General features: G+C 40.1%; 2 protein-coding genes across 2 annotated transcripts; both read left to right on the top strand.

Moving 5' to 3' along the window:
• Window positions 1-31: 31 nt before the first annotated feature.
• Window positions 32-10,661, top strand: ensab (endosulfine alpha b). Its single transcript, XM_044358145.1, has 3 exons — window positions 32-237; window positions 4,013-4,135; window positions 6,908-10,661. The coding sequence occupies exons 1-3, from the start codon at window positions 181-183 to the stop codon at window positions 7,076-7,078; spliced, it is 351 nt and encodes a 116-aa protein (XP_044214080.1). The 5' UTR covers window positions 32-180; the 3' UTR covers window positions 7,079-10,661.
• A 1,573-nt stretch (window positions 10,662-12,234) lies between these two features.
• Window positions 12,235-14,743, top strand: mcl1b (MCL1 apoptosis regulator, BCL2 family member b). The gene is made up of 3 exons (XM_044358027.1): window positions 12,235-12,857; window positions 13,300-13,547; window positions 13,741-14,743. Exons 1-3 carry the CDS (start codon window positions 12,389-12,391, stop codon window positions 13,855-13,857), a joined length of 834 nt encoding a protein of 277 aa, XP_044213962.1. The 5' UTR covers window positions 12,235-12,388; the 3' UTR covers window positions 13,858-14,743.
• The last annotated feature ends 7,737 nt before the right edge of the window (window positions 14,744-22,480 follow it).

The following is a 22,480-nucleotide window of genomic DNA, read 5'->3' as shown; positions in this document are numbered from 1 at the left end:
TAGGAAACCTCCCCCTCTAGTGGTGATGTCACATCTCGTTACGCCATTTTTGTTGGGGAGCAGTCGTGTTCAGAAAAGGAGGATTAGATTCAGTACAGGTACATCAGACGGTGCCTCGTACATTCATCTCTCTGAGCTGTCGGGCTAACGGGGCACCCGCTTGTGCATCACACTCACACAATGTCGTCAGAAAACCTGGACTCGGACACTCAGGTGGACTACGAGGACGAAAAGCAGGTGGGTTTGTCACTGCTGGCTTGATGTTGTTGGCTAACTTAACCACCGAGCATGCTAGCTGGAGGTGGCTACCATCAGTTAGCACAAGTGAAGTGTTTGCAATATGCTCAGCGGTGTGGCAAGGCAGGAGAGGAGCACTTGAAGACTTTTAACACCATAAGAAGCTATTGGATTTGTTAGATAAATGTTAGATTGTAGCTGTCCCACCTTGCAAAGAACCTTGCCACTTTGTTTTGTCCCCTGCCTTGTGTCATTGGCTGACGAGTCCACAGCACCTCAGGCCTCATTGGTCTGTCCGGAGGGGTCTCAAAATGTGCTACCGAGGGCCGAAAGCCTCCAAATAAAGACATAACTTCACTGAATACACTTTGAACCATTGGAAACACCTGCAATGCAAAAACAAAACACTGTCTTTGCCCTGAAAGGCATCTAGCCTGAGATTCCTGGTCTTGTCCTGTCAGTGACAACAACTGCAGTGTGACAGTGCTTCCGCATTTTCACACACTGCCATAACAACGGCAATGATGTGCACATACTTCAGCACTCAACAATGCATTATACAAAAGCCAGAGACATGAGGAGGGATCAAATGCTGCATCCTTCATACTTTATTTTTGTCAACTTTGAGGGCCTGTAGAATTGTTTCTACTGCTTAAATGGCATTACAAGCAGCAAAGCTAGGAGCATAAGAAATATAAAGAAATATCTCAACAGCCACAAGACTGTCATTAGATATTAATATAAATAATATCTTTTTAAATATGAACAAAAGTGCAGCTGACGTTCATCACACTGGAATGCAGTGACTTAAAGGCAAACTATTGTTTTCTGCAGGTATTCTGAAGTATTTCAGAGAGAATTTGGGGAGAAATCTTGACTCTGCTTTAGCTTTGTTTAGTTAATCTAGATATCCAAGTGTCTGAAGACGAAATATAATGATAGTCGATGAATAATAAATGTTATATTATCCAACCATTACAAGCAGGTTGCTGACTGGCTGCACAACAGGTTGAGATTTACAAAGTTCAGGCATCTGTTGACAAACCTGTTGGTTTCTATACTCAAGTTGGGATGTGTGCACATACTTTTAAAAAAGCTGCAGTTGATGCTAATTGTATAAAGTGCTTTGCATTTTAGAGCTGCAACAATTAATCGATTAGTTGCCAACTATTAAATTAATCTTCAACTATTTTGACGATAGATTAATCGTTTTGAGTCATTTTTTAAGGAAAAAAAGTCCAAATTCTCTGATTCCAGCTTCACAAATGTGAATATTTCCTGGTTTCTTTAGTCTTATATGGCAGTCAACTAAATATCTTTGGATTGTAGACAAAACAAAACATTTGAGGACGTCATCTAGATACAACATTTTTCACCATTTTGTCATGTTTATGGACCAAAACAACTAAGTGATTAATTGAGAAAATAATCGACATATTAATCGATAATGAAATTAATCCTTAGCTGCAGCCTTACTGCATTTTATGACTTAAATCATCCTAAAATGCTGCGTAGAATAAGGGACACATTCAAGCCATCTCACACCCACTGATCCATATCATAGCACCACTCAAACCCACGTAACCTTTTTTTTTTTTTCAACATCGTAAAGTTTGTATGTGTCATGACTGCTCCTGATACTTAGGATGGGTTAAATGCAGAGATCAAATTTCACTGTACAACTGTATGTGTGACAAATTAAGTCCCTTTTCCTTTACCTTTGATTTGTCTATAAATTGCTGCATTAAATATTAGTTTCTATTTGACTTAACAGTCCTATTGAATAGTTAGGGTTAGGGTGGGTTATGGTTGGGTTAGGGTTATGGTTGGGTTTAGGGTTAGGGTGGGTCAGGGTTAGGGTGGATTAGGGTAGGGCTAGGGTGGGTTAGGGTTAGGGTGGGTTAGGGGCAGGGTTATGGTTGGGTTAGGGTTATGGTTGGGTTAGGGTTATGGTTAGGGTGGGTTAGGGGCAGGGTTAGGGTTATGGTTGGGTTTAGGGTTATGGGTGGGTTAGGGTAGGGTTATGGTCGGGTTAGGGTTAGGGTTCTAACCCTAGAGTAGTAGAAAAATAGTTGAGTCTTCCATCTGCTTTAAGTGAGACACAGATTCAACGAGGCACTAGAACAAGCAGATACAGTATCTATATTGTTTAATCGTGTAGAAGAAACAAGTCAAACTTTGAAGATGCCCAAAGGGAATTTTACAGTTCTGCACATAACAGCTTAAACTGTTCTAGAGGGCACACAAAGTACATGATGTTTGATTCTGCAGTTTCCCTGCATTGGGGCCGAATATAGTAGCTCATAAATTTCTCGTCATGGACCCAAGTGAATCAGCACACTCGGTTCCACACGTCCCCCCCCCGCCCCCCTCCTCCTCCTGAGGGAATCTGTTCATCGGCTTCTGTGTCCTGAGTCACATTTTATCCCTGCCCCAGCAAGCTTTGCAGGCTGAGTGCCCTATCTTGTCTGCATAGTGGAAGTAGGTCTACAGTGTGTGTGTTCTGCTTGCTTCAGGTATACGTGCGAGGAGTGCATAAATGGCCTGTGGAGTTCATCTATTGTCCTGTGTGAACTGTACACTTTCCATTACCTGACACAGTGTTAATGTGCAGGCATGATTCACACTTTGTACACAAACAAGGTGTGTCCCAGTGGCCCAGATTACTGACCTTAATATCCACCTGACAGGGACTTGAATGACTGGTGTCTGACCAGTTTGGCCAGTGTTAGTCAGTGGCAATAACATATAAAATACTTGCTTTGTCTGCACAAATTGCCACCTCTGGCTCCTGATGTCGTAAGAACCATAAAGTGATGTAAATTTATTGTGTCTTAACTATGATTCGCAGATTTTTTCTTCAAAAAAAACACACACACACATAATAACCAATGAATTCACAACAGGGGATCATGAGATTTACTGTAAATGTTGTTATTTATGGCAACCAAAGCATGACCCTGACAGGAAGCAGAAAACAAGGTTTGTTATGTCCACATTAACGGAAAAAAGGCAGCTTGTAGGAACTTGTAATGAAACAATCAACAATGCTCTCATTTCATGTCACGCTTAAAGTGAATTTTCAGGGTTTCGTAAACACAAATTGTGCTTTAAGTTTTTAAATGTGGAGTTCTTTATCTGTTTACAGTGATAGTTTAATAATGAAAGAATAGATTTATTGAAAAGAACTTGTAGACTTCTGAAGGTCGGAGTTTATTCCCTAGCGACTAGTTTTAGCTTTAACAGATTCAAACATGAAGTTGTGCCACTTAATTAGAATCAAAAATACTCACAAGCTGTTTTGCATAATATGATAATAATAATCTCAGTTATTAGTTATCAATATAAGCTCCTGTATTCTCTTCTCAGGCCTCTGCTTTTACCGAGCTTTGTCCTGCACAAATTAGTCTTTGAGAGACTGTAACTCATGCTGTGACTCATACTGTCATGAAGTATCATGTTCAGTTCCCATTAGTCACTACACAGCAAAGGTTTTCAAGAGTTTGAGTGTTTTTAAAGAGTGAAGCGGCCCCGTGCTCCACATAGACTTTACCGTAGGAATTTTGATGTTTTTGTAGAAGCAGCAGCATTTTTGGAATCGTAGGGTGACCGTAAATGAGCGCCTGTCACATAACCAGCTGTTCCAGTTGTGCTTAAAGGTCTAAAGGTCTTTAAAAGAGATTCCTTTCCTGAGGATGTTTCAGCTGAGACTTTGAGTAGTCAGTGTTTTCTGCAAAGGAAGAGTATTTATGTGTGTCTGTTCTTGTCTCCACAGGACTCCCAGGAGAAGAATGCGAACCCGGTGAAGGCAGAGGAGGCCAAGCTGAAGGCAAAGTACCCCGGCCTGGGCCAGAAGCCTGGAGGCTCAGACTTCCTAATGAAGAGACTACAGAAAGGGGTAGGTGACCATGATTCATACATGACATGGTGGGAGACTAGGACTGCAAAACGTGTTGTTTTATCTCATCAACAGTCCAAAATCAAGAGATATTCTGTTTATTATCATGTATGACACAGAAAAGCATCAAATATTCACATTTCAGAGGCTGAAACCAGCAAATTTGGGGCATTTTTCCCCAAAACAAATGTACTAAAGTGATTATTCAACACGATTGATTATTGTTACCGACTAATTTTGTCAGTCGACTGATCGTTGCAGCCCTAGAAACAGGAGGATTTAATGGAGATTTATAAAAGTCACACAGATATTGTGGAGCAAATTTTGGGCATTTTGCTTGTTCAGATTGCTCAATGTATTCATCCAACTGTCCAAAAAACTAAATATATTCAGTTTACTATCATATATGACAAAGAAAAGCATAAAAATTCCTCATATTTAAGATGCCTGAACCAGCAAGTTTTTGTCATTTTTACTTGTAAAATAGCTAAAACAATTATTCAATTATCAAAATAGTTGCAGATGAATCCTCTGTCAATTGACAATTAATCAACTAACCATTGCAGCTCTATTGGAGACATAATTGTGTCTCATTGAAATCTAGTCAGAGATGTTTTGTTAGCAAACCTCTGAACCGCCTGCTGCTCATATATAACTTTCTGCATTTGGTGCAAATTTTTTTTTAAAAGATTGAAAAAGTATTTGCAAGTATCTTGACCAGCTGATTGTTGTGCTGAGGTCATTGCATTGTTGTCACTGAAAAATCTGATTGACAAACTTAAAGCACTGCTGGAGAAGCAACCACCTGTAGCATGTCCTACATTTATTTTCCCATTTTCTGTAAAACATTTTGTATTTTCTTAAGCTTGAAGATAACTGACGTCATATTGAGATGTTGATAGTTTGGCTGCAATCGTGTTTTACTGTAAAAAATGTTTCAATCGTCTTAAACATTCCTGATAAACATTTTGTGTTGCTCACAACCAAACAGCAAGAGCTTCTATCTAAAGCTGCCATTTTGTCGTCTGTTCAACAATCCATCGAAGCAGAGAGAGAAATAATTTCTCTATCGAGTCAGTAGACCAGAAAAACAATACATCCACTTCCTTAACATGTGAAATACAACAGCTTCTTCCATGAGAAATTTTTTATTTGTAATTTGAACAACAGGGCAGAGCGCACAAAGGCGTCGTTCTCTCTCTCTCTCTCTCTCTCTCTCTCCTCTCTCACTTTTCCTCAACTGTAAAAACCATTGCTCTCTCCACCTACAACAACTGCGTATGTTACAGAGAACTTACACCACTAGAGATTATTGAAAGTCATTCTGGGAAATCACTGACGAGGAGTAGGAGTAGCCGAGGCAGGCTGAGGGAAAGCCAAAACAGTAAATTGCTGTACTTCATCATAAGATAAGTCCCTGAATGAACATCATCACAGACTGATGATATCAAGCAGAGTTAGAAAACCTAAAAATGTGCAGTTTTCTTTTCCGCCTTTTTTATTATTCCAATAAAAAGCAAGTAAAATAATTGAACCCTTTTCATCTTTTGGTGTTAAAAGATAGACCGGAAAAAATGTGAACCTATCTTAATTCCTCCTGTCTATACTGGCTGTGTTCCTAATGCTATTACAATTTAGAGAAGAGGGCCAAAAGTTCTGTGGAAAAATACATTCTAGGGAATTTCAAACTAAAAAGAGTATAACTTTGATATATAGCGACTTGATTTGAATAAAGAGCGCAGCATGTTCCCTGTGGATACCTGTACACCATCTCCTCTCCGGGTTTGTGTGTATCTGACACATTGAAATAATGTCTGTAGATCACTGTGTTGACTACATAAAAATCACTCAGTCACTGCACTCGGTTATCACCCTAAACAATGTTTCAGTATATTTAGATCTGATTTATATATCTCGCTGCTGGCTCTGGAAAAAGGTGTGTACATCTGGTCTGAAGGCGTGAGGTGCGCACGTTCTTACCGTACATTCTGTTTTTTTTTATTAATACCGGTTTATGTGTGGGGAAATTGCGCATGCATGATCATTTATACATCTGGCTCCAGGATGTCAGAATTCAGAGTCACTCCCACCGGTGCAGCCAAACGATTTTTCACATTCACACACAAATTTTCACTCGCATATAAGAGCGAAATACACCGCAGGCTGTAGGCACTCTAGATAAAAGTCCAACCTAGAATACAGTAGCTTTTTATCAGTTACTAATCCATTAAAACATTCCCAAATCAACTCCAATAGCAATCCTACAGCATGTGTGGTGTTCTGTACATTCTTCCTCTTGTCATCTTTATATATACGTTAGTACAACATACCAACAAAACCAACAAAGAACCACACACAGTCTGCGCAACCACAAGCTACGTCAGTTTTGAGAGGCGCATGCTAGATCTGTGTGTCAGCTGAAATTTTGCAGATGTGCATTTGTTTGTGGTGCCCGGCGCAAAAAAAAAAACCACATGCAACAGCCTCATATTAGCTTTGGCAGAAGGAGGATTTTGTTTGTCCTCCATTTCTTACATTAGGATTGCATTAGGAAGGGTCCCACGCAGGGCCAGTATGGACAGGTTGAACAACCAAAGGAATCGATGACTCTTTCATTGTAGATTTAGGCATCTAAGTATTGTTTTAGGAGTTCATATATCAAATCCATGCTGTCTTTGATGAGAACAACTTGTTTTCTTGCTCAATAAAAATCATTAAGTGTTGCGTCTCTAAAGCTTTTAGCGCCTCTTATCTCTTTTTTTTCTCGCACAGCAAAAGTACTTCGACTCGGGCGACTACAACATGGCCAAGGCCAAGATGAAAAACAAGCAGCTTCCCGTGGCGGGGCCTGACAAGAACCTGGTGACCGGCGACCACATTCCCACGCCGCAAGACCTGCCCCAGAGGAAGTCCTCCTTGGTGACCAGCAAGCTAGCCGGCTAGCCATCATCATCCCAGAAGCACCCTCACTCCCTGGGGCTCCCGGCAAAATGTCCCTCCTTTTCCTTCTTCTCCTCCTCCTCCTCACCCATGTCCCCAATATGTCCTCCCCTCCCCTTCCCTTCCCTTCCCTTTTCATCCCCCAGGCACCACTGGCTTTAACATATCGGGCAGAGTTGTATAAGTTAAAACTACATTTGCTTGTATGTGGGTGGGGCGGGGTGGGAGGGAAGGAGGTTGAAGCGTCCCACACGGTCGCGGCCTTTTCTGCCTTCTCACCACGCACAGCTCTGCCCCCTCTGCGCACTCTGCTCTACCGCCTCCCTTATGTCTTGGTTTTTCGGTGTTCCAAGATGCATCACAGTAGGTGTGTGTTATCGGGCAGGGGGTTGGATGGGGTGAGTTAATGCACTTTGTATTCTGTATAGTATGTTTGGGTTTTTTTTTTTTGTTTTTTTTTTTTTGCATCCTGAATGACACCAAAATAATGTGTGTAAGGGAGTTAGGAACCATGATCGCAGTGAGTTTCTTTCTGATCTTTATGTTCCCTATCTATGCTGGTTGCAGGCTTTCGGCGGGAAGATGTATGTGAATATTTGCTTGCATACCAAATCTGTGATGGGCTGCCGCCTAACTTAAGAGTTCTCTGGTGTTCACTGACACCGTTATCGGGGATCGGGGGGGGGGGAGGGGGAATGATCGGAGGCTTCCTTTCATCTCATCCTTCGGTCACCTTTTGACAAAAATCTGACGTCGTCTGCTGCAGCTCAGCCAAACAGGAATTTGAAACGCCACTTTTTTTTTTCTCTCTCTCTCTCTGCTCATGTTGCTTTAATTCTTGACTCCCTTTGCTCCTGTTCTCTCTTAATATGCTGCATGATTGTAACAAAAGAAAAAAATTAACTTGTTTTTAACGGGAGTGGGACATCTGCTTAGTGATAGGGAAGTATCAAAACAAAACACACGAAGCTCTGAAATGTCCACAGTCACATTTATTTTCCTTCCTTTTTCCTTTTTGCTGTCCTGACAATCCATGAACACACGCTCCTGTTTGCAGCCCAGGGCAAGAGCCAGCTGAGTATATCCTCGTATTATCTTTTTTTAAAGGCTGGGAAGCCTGCCAATCTGTGTTCAGTCTTAGTTCGGTTGCTGTTGAGTTGCATCAAGACGTGTGTTTACTATGAAGCTAAAAGATTTGTAGGGGGGGGGGGGGGAATTGAAGCACCCTGCATAGAGTGTACGCTTCTGTAAATAATACTCAAACAAGCACGTAATTCCTGATAAGCTCAGCGCTTTGAAGACCAGACCAGCTAGCATGCCTGAGAGAAACGGTAGTGCTCACCCGGGATTTACGACGTGGGATTTCTGGCGTGGAAATTCAGCGCTTTACCAATCGAGCTAAATTCACACTGCAGCTATCGGGGCTCAGACAGACGGATGCATATGTCTTTCCAATGTGACATTACCATGTAATCATCTGGCTCACATTGTGATCAGATGAGGCAGCCAATCCAGTTTGGCTCACGCTGTGTTTGGATGTCATGGAGATACGAACAGTAATACGACCGCCATTACACGGCTGCTATATCTGATCACATAAGTCATATTGAAGAGACAAAAGTAACCGTCGTCATAGCCTTTATAGTTTTGTCCCCCCAATAGCACGTGTGCAGTAAAAATTGTTTTGAGACATTTGGGACCGACCAAAAGAATGACTTATTCTAGCTGCTTGTTACAGCTAAAAAAAAGGACGTTAATTTTGTCTTTTTTTTTTTTTTTTTTTTTTTTTTTGGGAGACTGTTTTCTCCATGTTTTAACACTTTCAAAATGTTTATCGCAGTGAGACATAGCAGGTTCCTTGACCTTTTGCCCACTTTGGTAACTCACATTGTGAAACACTAATTTAAATAAGAAAATGATACTGCTTTACATCCCTTAAAACCATAACTGGAGTAAAGGCCTACATCTACTCCCAGTGCCCTGTAGAACAATGTTTTGTTTTGTTTTTTTTCTTCCCAAACTGACACACTATACAGACTGATCTTTGATCTCAGGGGTGTCAGAGGGTAAACAGCAGGCAACCTGATAACCACAGGTGTCAATCCAGCTCCCAAGATCGTCATCACGGGCTCAAAGTGGGACACTGCATGCCTGCAGGATACGCTCACTCCCAACACTTGGCAAAGCAGGGAGAGATTTTATAACATATGGTAATAGGGCAAAGTGTGAGCGTGTGTCAAGTTCCACCTGTTAAAGTGGTTCAACCTCCCAAAGAGGTTAATGAGTGATCAATAAATCTGCAGACTTTGAATGCATGCAGTCCACACGTTCATGAGTCTAAACCGGACGCCAGCACTCACTGAGAATCAGCCTCCTTGTATAATACTGCTTCAGGGAACCTTCACGAATGCACACTCCACCACCACCACCACGTAGGCTAGGTGATAGGGTGCATGCACCATCACATTCTCAACCTCACTTGTTTCTTTTTTTCATCATCGAGACTTTCAAATGTGTCAAATTTGCAGTGGGTGAAAGAGAACTGACCTGTACGTATGTGCTTGTTACGGTGATGTATGAATGCACTGCTTTTTCGCTGTTCCAGCCATTGTAAATATACTTAAAACAGGAAGGGATTTATGTGTCGTTTCCCACCTGCTTTCACTCTTTCATAGCCTGAGCTATTTCTGATTCAATGGTTCCTCTCTCCTTTTTGAGTTTAACACTACTTCTGCTGTATCTTAGTGTATTGCAGAGGCTATGTGAAATCTGTATCATATGAAAATATGTGTAAATGCTGCTGATTCAGTCAAAAGACAAATCTAAGAGATGATACCCTGTAAAGAACACCTGTCCTCTGATTCTACCAGTCTGACTTTCTTCTTCCCGAGTATCTCCGTTTCAGAGTCCTTAAGCTCCTGTGGCAGTTTCAGACTGGTAAAACTTCAATGCAAATGCTAAAATTCTACCATTTAAATTGTAAAGGTGCATTGTTAATCCAACTTTTTGGGTCTGGACAGAGTTTAATAGAAAAGTCTGGAAGCCTTTATATTACTTTTGAATGCCAAGAACAGACCATTTAGCCTCATGTTGAGTTTAAAAGCCTACAGTCTCCAGCTTTAAGATGTAAAGATTGCTAAAAAAAAAAAAAAAAAGATATGGGGTGTATAAGCTACAACATGTTTTATGAAACAACAGTGGACAGGAGTTCTTGAACGCTACTTGACGTCTGGCTTTGCACGGAGCAGTTCAATGAGAGGAAATAGCAGGGTATGTTTCAAACCCAGTACACAGGGTGTCTCTCGTTCAGCTATGATAAACACGTGCCAGAATGTATAAAGAAATGACAGGCTGTGTGCTCTGAAGTACTTTTTTTTTTTGTGCTGCTTTTACCTTATCTGTTTTCTTGTTGTTTTGCAAGTAAATGTTTCTTTTTTTTTTTTTTTTTTCTTGTGTTCTCTTATTTCATTATTAGTATATTTCATCCTTGGCCCAAGGTAACTGCAGGGAAATCAGAGGCACCCTTGCTTCCAAGAAAAAAAAATAAGGGTTTACATGATTAAAAAAAAAAAAAAAAAAAAAAAAAGGATGACTGGAGAACACAGGAATGATTTTAAGATTTCAGAAAGTACAGGAGAATGTTTCAGTTCTGTGGGAGTAGGTGAGAGGATTTTTGTCAGTATTTGAAATAAACTTTTACATTAATAAGATTTCTATGTTGTTTTTCATTGATGTCAGGTGTCTGGTCTAGTTGTAAGGAGAAAAGGTCCCAAGTTGAAGCGTAAAAGGCTTTAAGAAAGGGTTCTCGATTTGTCAAGTCTAAAATGTATTTAAAAGTTGATCTGAAGCTGAAATGAAGCTTCAGCATCCAAATGAGTCAAATCAAGTAGATATCTTTCAATGTTACAGTCTTTTTAGAGCCAAAGTTCCTCTTTTTGTTATTATTCTTCCACCGCTGCTCAACAGGGAAACTCAAAGAGGGAATTTGATGCTAAAAAGACTGTAAATGTGTCAGATATCCACTTGATATGACTAACTCAGACTGCTGAAGCCTCATATTTTTTTTAAATGTATTTTTACCCAAAATGACTGTGGACACACTGGATTTTGGTCCTCATCACTTACATTGAAAGCACATTTGAAGAGGAGGAGTGATTACAGCGAGGAAAAGCTCTTTCACTGTTCATATGGACACCTGACTGTTGTTTTAAGACACACTTAAAAAAAAAATTGTGAATGTATCCTTTTAAATTTGTGGGTAAGAACATGGAGATGCTGAAAAGGCGTATAGCCTCCGTTTGACCACCAGGGGGAAGCACTGTCCTTTATTTCTGACTTGTGACCAGAAAAAAGAGAGTTGTGGCAACTTCCAACATTCTAAACAAAAAAATAAATGGAAAATTTTACTTATGTAGAGTAAAATCACATGTCAAAAAGTCTCACAGACTGGGATGACAAAAACCCTGCTGCTCCTCAACTTGAGGAAATTTTTAAGTATGGCCTGACATGTTAATCCCAAGGTTATACATCATCTTCTCCCCCATTTACTGCAGTAAATTACATTTCCGTGCTGTCTGCAGCCTCTTTATTAGCCCAGGATCAGTGTCAGAGTGAGACCAAAGACTTTCATTAGACCACCATAACTGCTGCATAACACAACTGCACTTTTGCCAGATCTACAATATCATGGTTTAAAAGGCGATATGTTCAAACTGTACTAAACTATTAACAATTTAAGAAACGGCAATAGCCTGTTAATATTATTATAGCATTTGCTATTATCAATATTACCTTTATTATTGGTGATTAATGTTTCTGATTATGTCATTACTTTCTATAAACACTGCAGATGTGTCTATGGTATTTCCGACGATAATAAACTCCACCCACAAGTCTTCATATAGTCGCTTTAGATGTCATGGAAAAATACCAAAAATATTCCATAAATCGATCACAATATTTAGACCCTCCTGCTTAATGATTTGAGTTTTTATAATCATTATCATTGTAGTCCCACCCATTTGTTTATGTTTAAAAATTTTTAAACTAACCTTAACAATACAACGAACGGCACAATTTGGGGAAGTACGTGCTTTCGTGACGTACGCACGACGCACGACGTAACGTCCCACTTGGAGTTGATATTAAGACCGTACGTGTCCTCGTTTCCGTTCCACTTCTAACCGTCATGGGGAACGAGTGAACGTTAAGGGCAAGGCTAGCTTTTTGTATTACACAGGCTAGCAGCAAACGTCTAATCTCATTCATATTTGGTGAACAATTAGGCGCAATTTTTTCAAGCTAAATTTCAAAATGAATATCCTAAGGAACGTGAAACCCGTCGGAGTTACAAGCTTTCTCATTCTTCCTCAAAATGGAGTCGTGGACTTCGGCCCAGGAGGTTCCTCCCCGCAGACGGACAGGGCCCCAACCATTGACACTCTCAACGGAAATTTGGGCTCAAATAATACTTCAAAACAGCGGCCGAGTGCACTCGCGGTGCCTACAAAAAATGGGTATGCACAAAAAATTATTCGGGAGGAGGACAGCGACAACGGCTCTTTGCCCAGCACCCCGGAGCAGCACTCCGACAGTGAACTCGAGGTCTCCGGATCCCAAGCTGTGTACGAGGCGTTGGAGGAAGACACCAGGCAACTCATGAAACGTTTCCTGGGAGAATTTACGGGACTTTTGAATCCTCGGTGGAAAGAAAGAAAAGATCTAGCAACAATGAAGAGAGTTGTGGACGATGTATTGGAGAAACACAGATACGCATACAATGGTAGGTATCGATTCTTATGTGTGGGTTTTATGATAAAGGCGGTTATCTACTCAAAGCATTTTATCTGCTTCAACTACAAGCTGTGTTTGACTGCATACATTCCTCACCACAGACACCACGTTTGAAACTGCTGTTTTGGCCTGTAGGAGCCATTTTACACTCACAGGGAGTAACAAGGAAATAATACCTAAGCTAGATTTAACTAAGTAGGCAATAAGTAATCCATTTAAATAAATAAGAATAACTGAACTTGCACTGCACTTTTCATTTGCAGTGAATCTCAAAGTGCTACAGTGTTAAAAACATTGAACACACAACATAGAGAAAACAACAGGTTAAGATGAAAAGCCTTCCTGAATAAAAAGGGTTAAATATAAATATCTCACTGATAAATGCAAAAACAAAACAGGTGTCTGACCCTGACTTTTTTTTTTTTTTTAAGGTATGGTCAACAAACTGTCATTGGATGACAGGGATGACATGAGGTTCGTCAGTGCAGTAGCCAATAGCCTCTTTGGAGATGGGACCACCAACTGGGGCCGAGTTGCCAGCCTGGTCGCCTTCGGGGCTGTGGTATGTCAGTACTTGAAGGAGAAGGGCAGAGAGAACTGCGTGGAGCTGGTGGGAGAGGAGATCTCGACATACCTGCTGACTCACCAGAGGGACTGGCTGGTCAAGAACAACTCCTGGGTGAGTCCTGGTTAATGGCTGAATGACAGGATGTTGTAAAAAAAAAAAGAGAGAGAAATGTACTGATTGCATAACTGTTCTCATGTTGCAAGAGAAGTCTGCGTGTACAGTGAACAAGCGACTTTGCCCTTGTGCGTCACTCCTTTAGATTTTAATCTAATAAGTTTCTTTTTCCAATCCATTGGTTTTCCAGGATGGCTTTGTGGAGTTCTTTCGAGTAGCAGACCCAGAGTCCACAGTGAGGAACACGCTCATGGCCTTTGCTGGATTTGCTGGTATCGGGGCAACACTGGCCCTGTTGATCAGGTGAATAAGTTGGACTTTCAAAGACTTATTTTTACACATGAGCAAAATTCGTGCTGGATGCTTCCTCTTTTAAAAAACCTTCCACTTCGCATTGGGTTTGGACAAAAGAAGATGGAAATGAAAGCGTTACTGCTGATAAGACGATACCCCAGTAGTTCCTTTCTTTTTCTCGGGCTCCCCTCCACCTCCAACTGCAAAAACAAGTACCTTTGATGTTGATGTTGGGGGACAGACTCTACTCTCAGCCACTTTCCTTCAATTAGGTTTTATTTAATTTACAAAGGAGTTTATTTTTCTAATAAATGTAAAATATGTTTCTATGACGATATAAATGGTTATGGGCATCAGTTGACCTGATTTTTTGCTTGTCTTATGTTTTGGCTGATTATGTTTACGTGTTGATCTAACTATACATTACAATTCAGTGGCTGAAGGGCAAAGCTGCATTTTTTTTCCATGTCATGCAGAAATGAAGCCCATTTTCATAGAGCCCATTCACAACCCTTGGATGCTTTTGGTATGGACACTCAAATCGAGAGAAGAGAGGAGGGGTGGATTTGCATAAGTGTAGCTCTACTTCCTCATTATGGAAATGTTGGAGCTACACTGGGAAACGAGAGCAACAACATACAGGACGTTTGGTTGAACAGCAGCCTGGAAAGTTTGAGTCTGTTGGAAGAAATGGCAGAGGACTGTGAATTGGAAATCTGATGCAGATGGTGTTGATCGAAGAACTGCACTAAAGCTGACAATAGACGAAAAATGATGCTGGCCTACAGAGCAAGAAAGCAGTGAATGATTTATAGTTTGGATCCAGTTCAAAGCTAACAGAAATTTGTATAGATTTCAATTCAGTTTGCTAGTTAATAAAACAGATATATAATTAACATTTATTGACCTTTTGATGCCGTCTTTCTATTGGGGGAACATTGAAAAAAGCAGAAGGCATAGGTTACATGCACACCTCTGCTGGTTCCACTGTTCTGAAATGAATCACTCTGCTCTACACTAATTTTACCTCTTCTGCACATGACAACCTTTTGATGTTTATTCACACCACAACCCGAGACAGAGCCATTTCCTAGAAATTTTCGACGCGGCTGTGGCAGCGCCTCCATCGCATTGAGCGCTCAGCTGTAGCCGCAGTTTTTGCGAGTTGCAGTAGCGGCGTGTTGATATCTGCAAAGAGTCGGTGCACAACATTGTTGCTCATTGCAGAAGCTAGATTGTGAAACTGGGGTAAACAGGTCACAACATCCTCTAAAATTACATAACACTGTCTACTTCCTGGGTTGGAAGTCTTGTAGCTACCTTAGAAACTGGTGACTTAATCATGTATGATATATTTGATTGGATATTTAACTGTTTTAATAATCTGTTGTCGCTTTTTTTTTTAAAGAATTTTGGCTGTTTTCTCTTTAACTGACATCTTTGATATGGTTGTAGTCTACTAGACCAAAGCTCCACCCTGTTCTGATATACTGTTGCTTGTAAGGATGCAAATTTTATGCAGTTTCTCTAATCAATAGGCGGCCATCTTAACAATCGATTAGCGGTTAATCATTAACAATTTATGAAATACGCTGGACATTTTTCCAGTAGAGAACTACCAACATGACCTATGTTCGACACAAAATGCGAGTAGGCTACATTAGTAATTAGTTCAAAGAACAGATAAAATAAACACCCAAGTTACTTGAATTTTAACTTAAATAACAGTAAATGTCGACTTAGTTTAAAAATTAGGAGCTCCCACTCCGTTCTGTCACCATATATTCAACAACTGGTCAAACAAAATGCAAAATATTAAACAAGCAAACTGCTGCACAACTTCCAGTTTCACTGAAGGATGTAATTAGATCATAATAGATGCGTTGGACATATTTAACAATTAACGTCAATAGTAAATAACCCGTTGTGTTACTTTTCTCTTCCTTGGATGGCAGGGTGGTACATTTGTTTTACAATTAGTGCAGCCAGTCAGCAAACACACCTGTAACCCAACCTTATTAAAGAGTGAGAGACTCTACCTGGTGGCACAATTGCATACTACAGCAAATCAACAGAACATTTTCCGACCGTTACACTGCACATCCCTCGACTTCTGCGTTATGGGTTAATATATCTTTAGTCGGTTAAATTATTAACAGCATTTAATCGATAATTGGTTAATCACTGACATCCTAATTGCTTATAAAATTGGTCTAGGAATTTGCATTTATGGTAGTTCACTGTGGGTAAGACAGTGCTGTAGTCAATATTCCATTTAAACCTGAAATGACTCTCAATCCTCAAACAGGGGAATCCCTGGTCATGATGTGTGGCTGCTGCGCCCTTGTTTGTTCAGATCCTCCCGTTGTCTCGGGTTACAGGACAAACACTACGCTCATCGAGGTCTTAGGAGGAAATGGAGTAGAGTTTCTCCATGGTGATGATCCACAGCAGACCTCCGTTAGTCCTCTCCTGCGTCTAGTGATGTTAGCCACCTCCCTGGTTACCCCCGCACAGTTCATTGTGAAGAACAGGCTTCTACACAATAGGGAATTGAGGCTGAGGCAATTTCATAGAGCGGTTTGCACCATACACAAGTGGATTGGGGGTGCAGAAAACAGACAGTGCTGCGGTGTCTCGGGGCTGATATGCAAAGCACACCAAGTCTTTGAACAACCTTGACACTGGTAACCAGCTCATTAGGGCGATACATTAAGTGTGTGTGCATACATTATTTTCTCTACCTAGAGAATTAAAGCTGTAAATCGTCGGTGTTACCTTGTTCATCAATGGCAGGTCGGTCCTATCATGGTCCAGTATGTCAGGATATGCAAATAACAGTAGAATGATGTGAAACTTAACTGCACGTACACAGAAACTCCTGTGTGTCAAAGTAAACTGATGAAAGTCAGGTTACCAAACATGGACACAAAATGAGAACACTGCACAATACTGGAAGGATAATCATAACAAGACTATATCTAGACTTGATTTTAATTGAGATAACAACTTTTTATTGCCACAAACTTGTTCATGTTTAGGTCCACAAAATGTGTCAAACTGAAAATGAAGTGCGGTCAGGGTAATGTCAACAATGTTAACACAGCAGATTTTTAGGCGCTGTCATTGTGGTCGTCTTGTCTTTCACAGTAAAAACAGAAACTACTTCATAACCAATCTGTCAGAAATGTTTTAAGAAAACTGTAGAGCTCACTAGTTTCTATTCCCTAGAAGCAGCTGTAAACTTGAAGCTTCAGCAGGTGAACACATTCCAATCATGGGATAGTTTTTAAGGAGTGGTTTTGAAACTATTGTCTGCACACATACTTAACATTCAATACAATAGGGAGTATTGATTATAGTCAGCTTGGATTACTTTCCTGGAGCGGCCCAACCCAAAAGAAACCAAGTATTATGCAGGAACTATTTCAGAGAACACATTGAGAGCTTCTGTGCATTCAGCATTCATAAACTTTTTCACTTCAAATGAAACAAGTGCTTCTCTGCAGACTTGTTGAGTGGTGCGGGGGTGATGTGACCAAAAAGGAAGTACAACTTGACACACATTTGAGAAATTCTAAAGAAAACCGAAGAGTTCAGATCAGTTTCAGAATGAGATAAAACCCCATTTCGCCATGTTTCTGTACTTCAAATGTTTCTCCATACAGAAGCTTCCCATATAAACCGGTCTGCTGCAGTTTTATTTACCATTTAGTAACTTGAGCTTTGAGGAACGGCCTCCTGAGGCAGAACATTGGTTGCGAGCCTCTGCACTTCCCCGTAGCAACAGCCCTCCCCCTTCATTTAAAAAAAGCAACAGTTTCTGGGAAGTCAGCTGACGCACAAGTTTATCTTTAACAGGACTACTTCACTGCCGAGTTACTTCTTAGAAGCTGCAAATACTCAGAATTCTGACTCTGAGATGTTAAGATAGGCCTCTTTCTCGCACTTTGCAGTAACTGTGTGTAAAAGGGAAAACAGAACTTGATAATTTTGAAAAAGCTGAGGAAGTGCTTGCACATTTTTTATTTTTTTTTTAAGCAGGCATAACCAGGCACATAAACATCACAAGAGTGTCCAGAGCTGCTTCACTGGCAAAGAATTAGAGACTTGCATTCTTATTTTGAGCTTTAGAAAGTCTTTAATTATACGTCAACCATACTCTGTTTTTTTGAATACACAGAACCTTGCTTATAATAATGTGCAGAGTACTCAGAGAGTGTTCAACTCTTTCTCAATGCTTCAACTCTATCAGCAAGTGCCGCTGAGCAAACCACATGCCTATGGCAATGTCTCAAGGCATTGCTGCAAATAAGTATTAACACCCTCTTGTTTTTTCTTATCATGTTGCCTCAGTGTTTGATTCCAAGCACTCGTTGCTGCAACGTTTCTGCACTACACTTCCCGAACACCACTTGTTGCTCAGTGTCATGTTCCCCTTTTTTTTTTTTTTTTTTTTTTTTTTTTTTTTAATCTTCAGGTCTGATTGGGTGGTGCACTTGCAATTTTCTGCTCATCCAAGTTCTTATTCTTATCGTTTCTAACAGCAACCCCTCAGTTATTTTCATTTTAAAATTTTAGATTCTGATATTAGAGATTAAAACAGCCACTTCTGGTGTTTAAGAAGCTTTTTTTCTCTGGAATCAGCTGGAATTAATAAGCTGATTATGTGCTGTGAGCAATAGCAGCCTGTTGAAATTGTGCATTAGAGGTGCATTAGGCTACTGTACATTTGCGATGAAAACATGTAAACTTATTTCCTTGCTCTGAAATAAAATCATGCTTGTCCACAATTAATGTTTTTGTGTAAAACGTTAGTTTGCACATCTGAGACTCTGCTGAGACCTGTGATGTCATCAAAAAGATGAAGGCTGCAAAAAAAACCCCACTAAAACAGATCAGCTGTTCAGCAGAATATTCATCTACTTAAAGAAATTACTCATTTAAGAAGTGATGGAAAACAAAAACACTAGCTAGTTATAGCTTTATAGACGTGTCATTGAGTTTTGGGAATACTGCGCTGTGCATTTTTAGGCTTTTTGGCATTTTATAAGCTAATGACTAATCAATTAATCACAATCAAATCATAGATTAGCGACCATCAGTTACAACATTAACTGCAAAGAAATTTACTCCTGAATTCTTTGACATTATTATTAATAACTCTCTAAATACCAGAATCTGTGTGTTCATAGCTACATAGATCATAGGTCAGAGGGCTTCCATTCATCACCACCGCAGTCTGAACTCTGAACATTAACTCATCTTTGTGGTCAGACACTTATCACTGATCAACTGTAATCCACTAGGTGACGGGTCACGTTCCTTCCTGAGTGGAGTCATCCCGTCTTTTGAAACTTTATTCTTTGACTGATGACCACATTGTAGTATTAATAGATAGCTCCGTGTTGGCAGCTGTGACGTGCAGGCCGTCCTTTATCATCTCTTACTGCATCCTGCAGTTCCTGATCCCATAAAGTATTCGCTTTGTTCAGTGTGTGTGTTTAAATTGTGATCATAAATGATATATGAATATAGTACCTAGTCTATATTTTTATGGTCACTGTTCTCGGACGTGTTCTTTTACGTAACATTTCATGTGCACACCATTTATTTTCCAACATAAGCCGAAAGCTTTACTAAAATCTGATTTGATGCGGACACATGAGCGCCATCAGTGATGTCATGAATAGATTTCATAGTCCAGCATGCCAAGAAACTCAAATTACAGGAAAAGACTGTAATTGTCCAACATTCCTGCACAACTGTGCAAGTTTAGGATTCAATCCAGAGCTAGAAATGTTCTTTGACTCTTAGTAGACATGAATGCAAGGATTATTTTATCATTATTTATAGATTTTATTTATAAAAACAATGTCGATGTGCCTGATAGCTGTGTTATGGTGCACATTTTAGCAGTGGTAGCAGCTTCCAGAACTTCATGCAAAAGTCGAACTCTGCGGATCCGTCATGCACAGTCGTTTGTCCACTGTGTAATAGAACTCAATGTTATCACTGAAGCATATAAGATACGTTCATTCATATATTCTTGTGATATCTGTGAGGGTCCAGGTGATAAAATGCTGTAAATGTTTAAATTTAGAATAATTTGAACGACTTGAGATACATCTTTAATTCACTTTACCTGGACGGCTTTAACTGTACGGGTTCATCACATGGTTTTCTTCTTCTTCCTCTGTTGTGATGCAACTGTTTTTATGAATATGCATGAATATGTTACTGTATTCCGTCTTGTCGAATCACTGGCTGATGCGAAACAGCAGCTACGTGCTCCTTCTTTGCTCAAGCAGAAGTTGTTGTAACCGTCTGCTCTTTCTCAGTACACAGTGTACTTTGTAGCAGGTCGCTGACCTCGCATTAGGTCACTGGAGGCTTTCCATGTTTTGTTTTATTCACTCAGGAAATAGCAGTTTAGTAACAAGGCGAGCATTCTGTTGGAAAGGGCCGTGATGTTCCCAGTAAAATTCCCAGGTTATTACACATGGGAAGGAAGTAGAGCAGGACATTTGTTCCGAGAATAAATACCGAGCCCTCACAGTGTATACATTGGCACGCCTAAACTGGCACATACTCAGTTATTTTTCTACCCAATCAAGATCTAACATGCCAACGTTCTTCTTCTTCATTCTGCCTTTTCATTCTTCCTTGTTCTGTGTATTCCAGTTTGTTGGATGAGGATCAAAGTGACGAAGCAAATAAGACTTTCCTTTTCTCTTTCACATAGACTCAGAAGAGAAGAGCATAATGAAAACAGTACAAACGGTTCTTTATTCCTCTACAGAAATTGTGCTTTCTGCTTTATGTGTTTTTAATTCTTTGGATCTAATCTATTCTGGAACAGGAATCTACCAGGAGGTTTCAAGGTTTGATCCAGTTCAGAATCAACTGAAAGGTGTCTGTGATGGAATCGAAGTGTTTGTGAGCATGAAAGTTCACTCTTGACCTTGGAAATAGTAGTATGACAAAAAACTCAATCTAAATCTAAACTTAAGGTCCGTTCACCAAAGCTAGAAGCTTTTTCCGGAGCTTTGTCCGGAGAAATCTTCAGGTTGATCATATTTTTTTTGTCTTTCTTATTGTTAACATGTTAAATTTTGTGCCCACACCAATGTCCCTTTGGGTTAATGAAGTGGATCGAGTCAAGTCAAGATTATCAAATATGAGGGGAGATTGAAAGCTCTGGAAAAAGCTAGTAAATGGACCTTTCAGTTGAGTTTTTCTCCCAGTCTATGATACAGTTTGGTGACTGTGCTAAGATATATGTATGTACTTAATGTTGTTTTCCTGTAATAGCATGATTTCTTCAATGTGATGTAAAAAACAGACCTGGCTACTAGGTAATCTGGGTAAGAGAATAAGAGAATCCTGTTTACTCCAGTTTAATTTTGAAGAATCCTGATTTCTTGACCATATTTATGTTTTCCAACAAGATTATGGCACATGTGCATAATAAAGACTGCAGATAGGGAAAGTATCAATGTAACAGCAGTGTTGTGGGATGAAAGGTAACATCATCACTCGCAGCTGTGCATCCATCAAAAATGATCAAGTCCAAAGTCAGAATCACACTGAAACCAAAACTTAAAATAAGTCTAAATAAGTTGAACAGCAGACTTTATAATATTCAGACATATTTGCACTATAAAGAAGTTTTACTCTGCTGTTTTCTTACTGTGGCCTCAACCTAAATGCTCCAACCCCAAAATAAAATACGAATGATGTTTTCAGGCTGAGGTATCGTATCATATATTGCTAATAAATTGAAAACAAGCCAGACCTGTAATGTGTCAAAAATGCGGTTCAATAGAGATCTGATCACTAACCAGGTGCAAATAACCACATTTTACAGTAACCAGGCTTTTGCACCGTTCCAGTTTCCTGCCTTAATCTGATCTCTGACAATAACCGTGTTTTTTTTTTTCTGCACATATAAACCCAATGACTTATTTGAGATTGAAAACTAATCTGAAAACACTAGAGTGGCCAACAACCAAAATAGGGACGCTAATTCCATCTCTGATGTCCTTTTGTTGATGACACTGTTGTTAGAGAACTATGAAACTGGGTGACAAACATCTGAGAAGTAGGTCATGCATTTCCTTTTTGAGTCACTGAACCTGTATGACCTGTGACAGCATATACATTGGTTCTAACACCTACTGCGTTGTGTTTGCAGAAGCATCGTAACTTGAGCAAAGCGTCTCTTCCTATTGACTTGTGGTATTACATTTTCAAACTGAAACAGGCCCAGGCTTGTTTGAACCCAGTGCTCTGAGGTGTGATGTTGTTATGTCTGGTAAAAGCATCAGGTGGGTGGAGGGTCAAATGGTCAGTGTCAGTTACAGCATGTCTGCCCTTCACCCCTCCCCGTCTTCACCTTTTGTTTGGAAACCAAATGTTTGGCGAGCATTGACGGTGGTTTGTTGACGTCTGCAGCCTGAAACATTCCACACAACAATCTGGAGCTTACTAGTTCAAAAGCCATTGAACCCAGCTGAATGGAGGGCATTGTGTTTTAAAAAAAAAAAAACAACAACAGTGCTGCTGATAGTCATCCATTTATGTGGTCATTTGGAGAATCTCAGCATGTGGCTGTGCGTAATTCATATGACTGA

Source organism: Thunnus albacares, chromosome 8 (genome assembly GCF_914725855.1).
Source record: "Thunnus albacares chromosome 8, fThuAlb1.1, whole genome shotgun sequence".
In the NCBI taxonomy this organism is placed as follows: domain Eukaryota; kingdom Metazoa; phylum Chordata; class Actinopteri; order Scombriformes; family Scombridae; genus Thunnus; species Thunnus albacares.
This window is presented reverse-complemented; position numbering and strand designations above follow the sequence as displayed.

Bases quoted from the DNA above. Each gene is read 5' to 3' on its own strand.
- mcl1b (XM_044358027.1), top strand. From the start codon at position 12,389: ATGAATATCCTAAGGAACGTGAAACCCGTCGGAGTTACAAGCTTTCTC. The intron at 12,858-13,299 runs GTAGGTATCGAT...TTTTTTTTTAAG, and splicing joins ACACAGATACGCATACAATG to GTATGGTCAACAAACTGTCA. The intron at 13,548-13,740 runs GTGAGTCCTGGT...TTGGTTTTCCAG, and splicing joins TGGTCAAGAACAACTCCTGG to GATGGCTTTGTGGAGTTCTT.
- ensab (XM_044358145.1), top strand. From the start codon at position 181: ATGTCGTCAGAAAACCTGGACTCGGACACTCAGGTGGACTACGAGGAC. The intron at 238-4,012 runs GTGGGTTTGTCA...TTGTCTCCACAG, and splicing joins ACTACGAGGACGAAAAGCAG to GACTCCCAGGAGAAGAATGC. The intron at 4,136-6,907 runs GTAGGTGACCAT...TTTCTCGCACAG, and splicing joins TGAAGAGACTACAGAAAGGG to CAAAAGTACTTCGACTCGGG.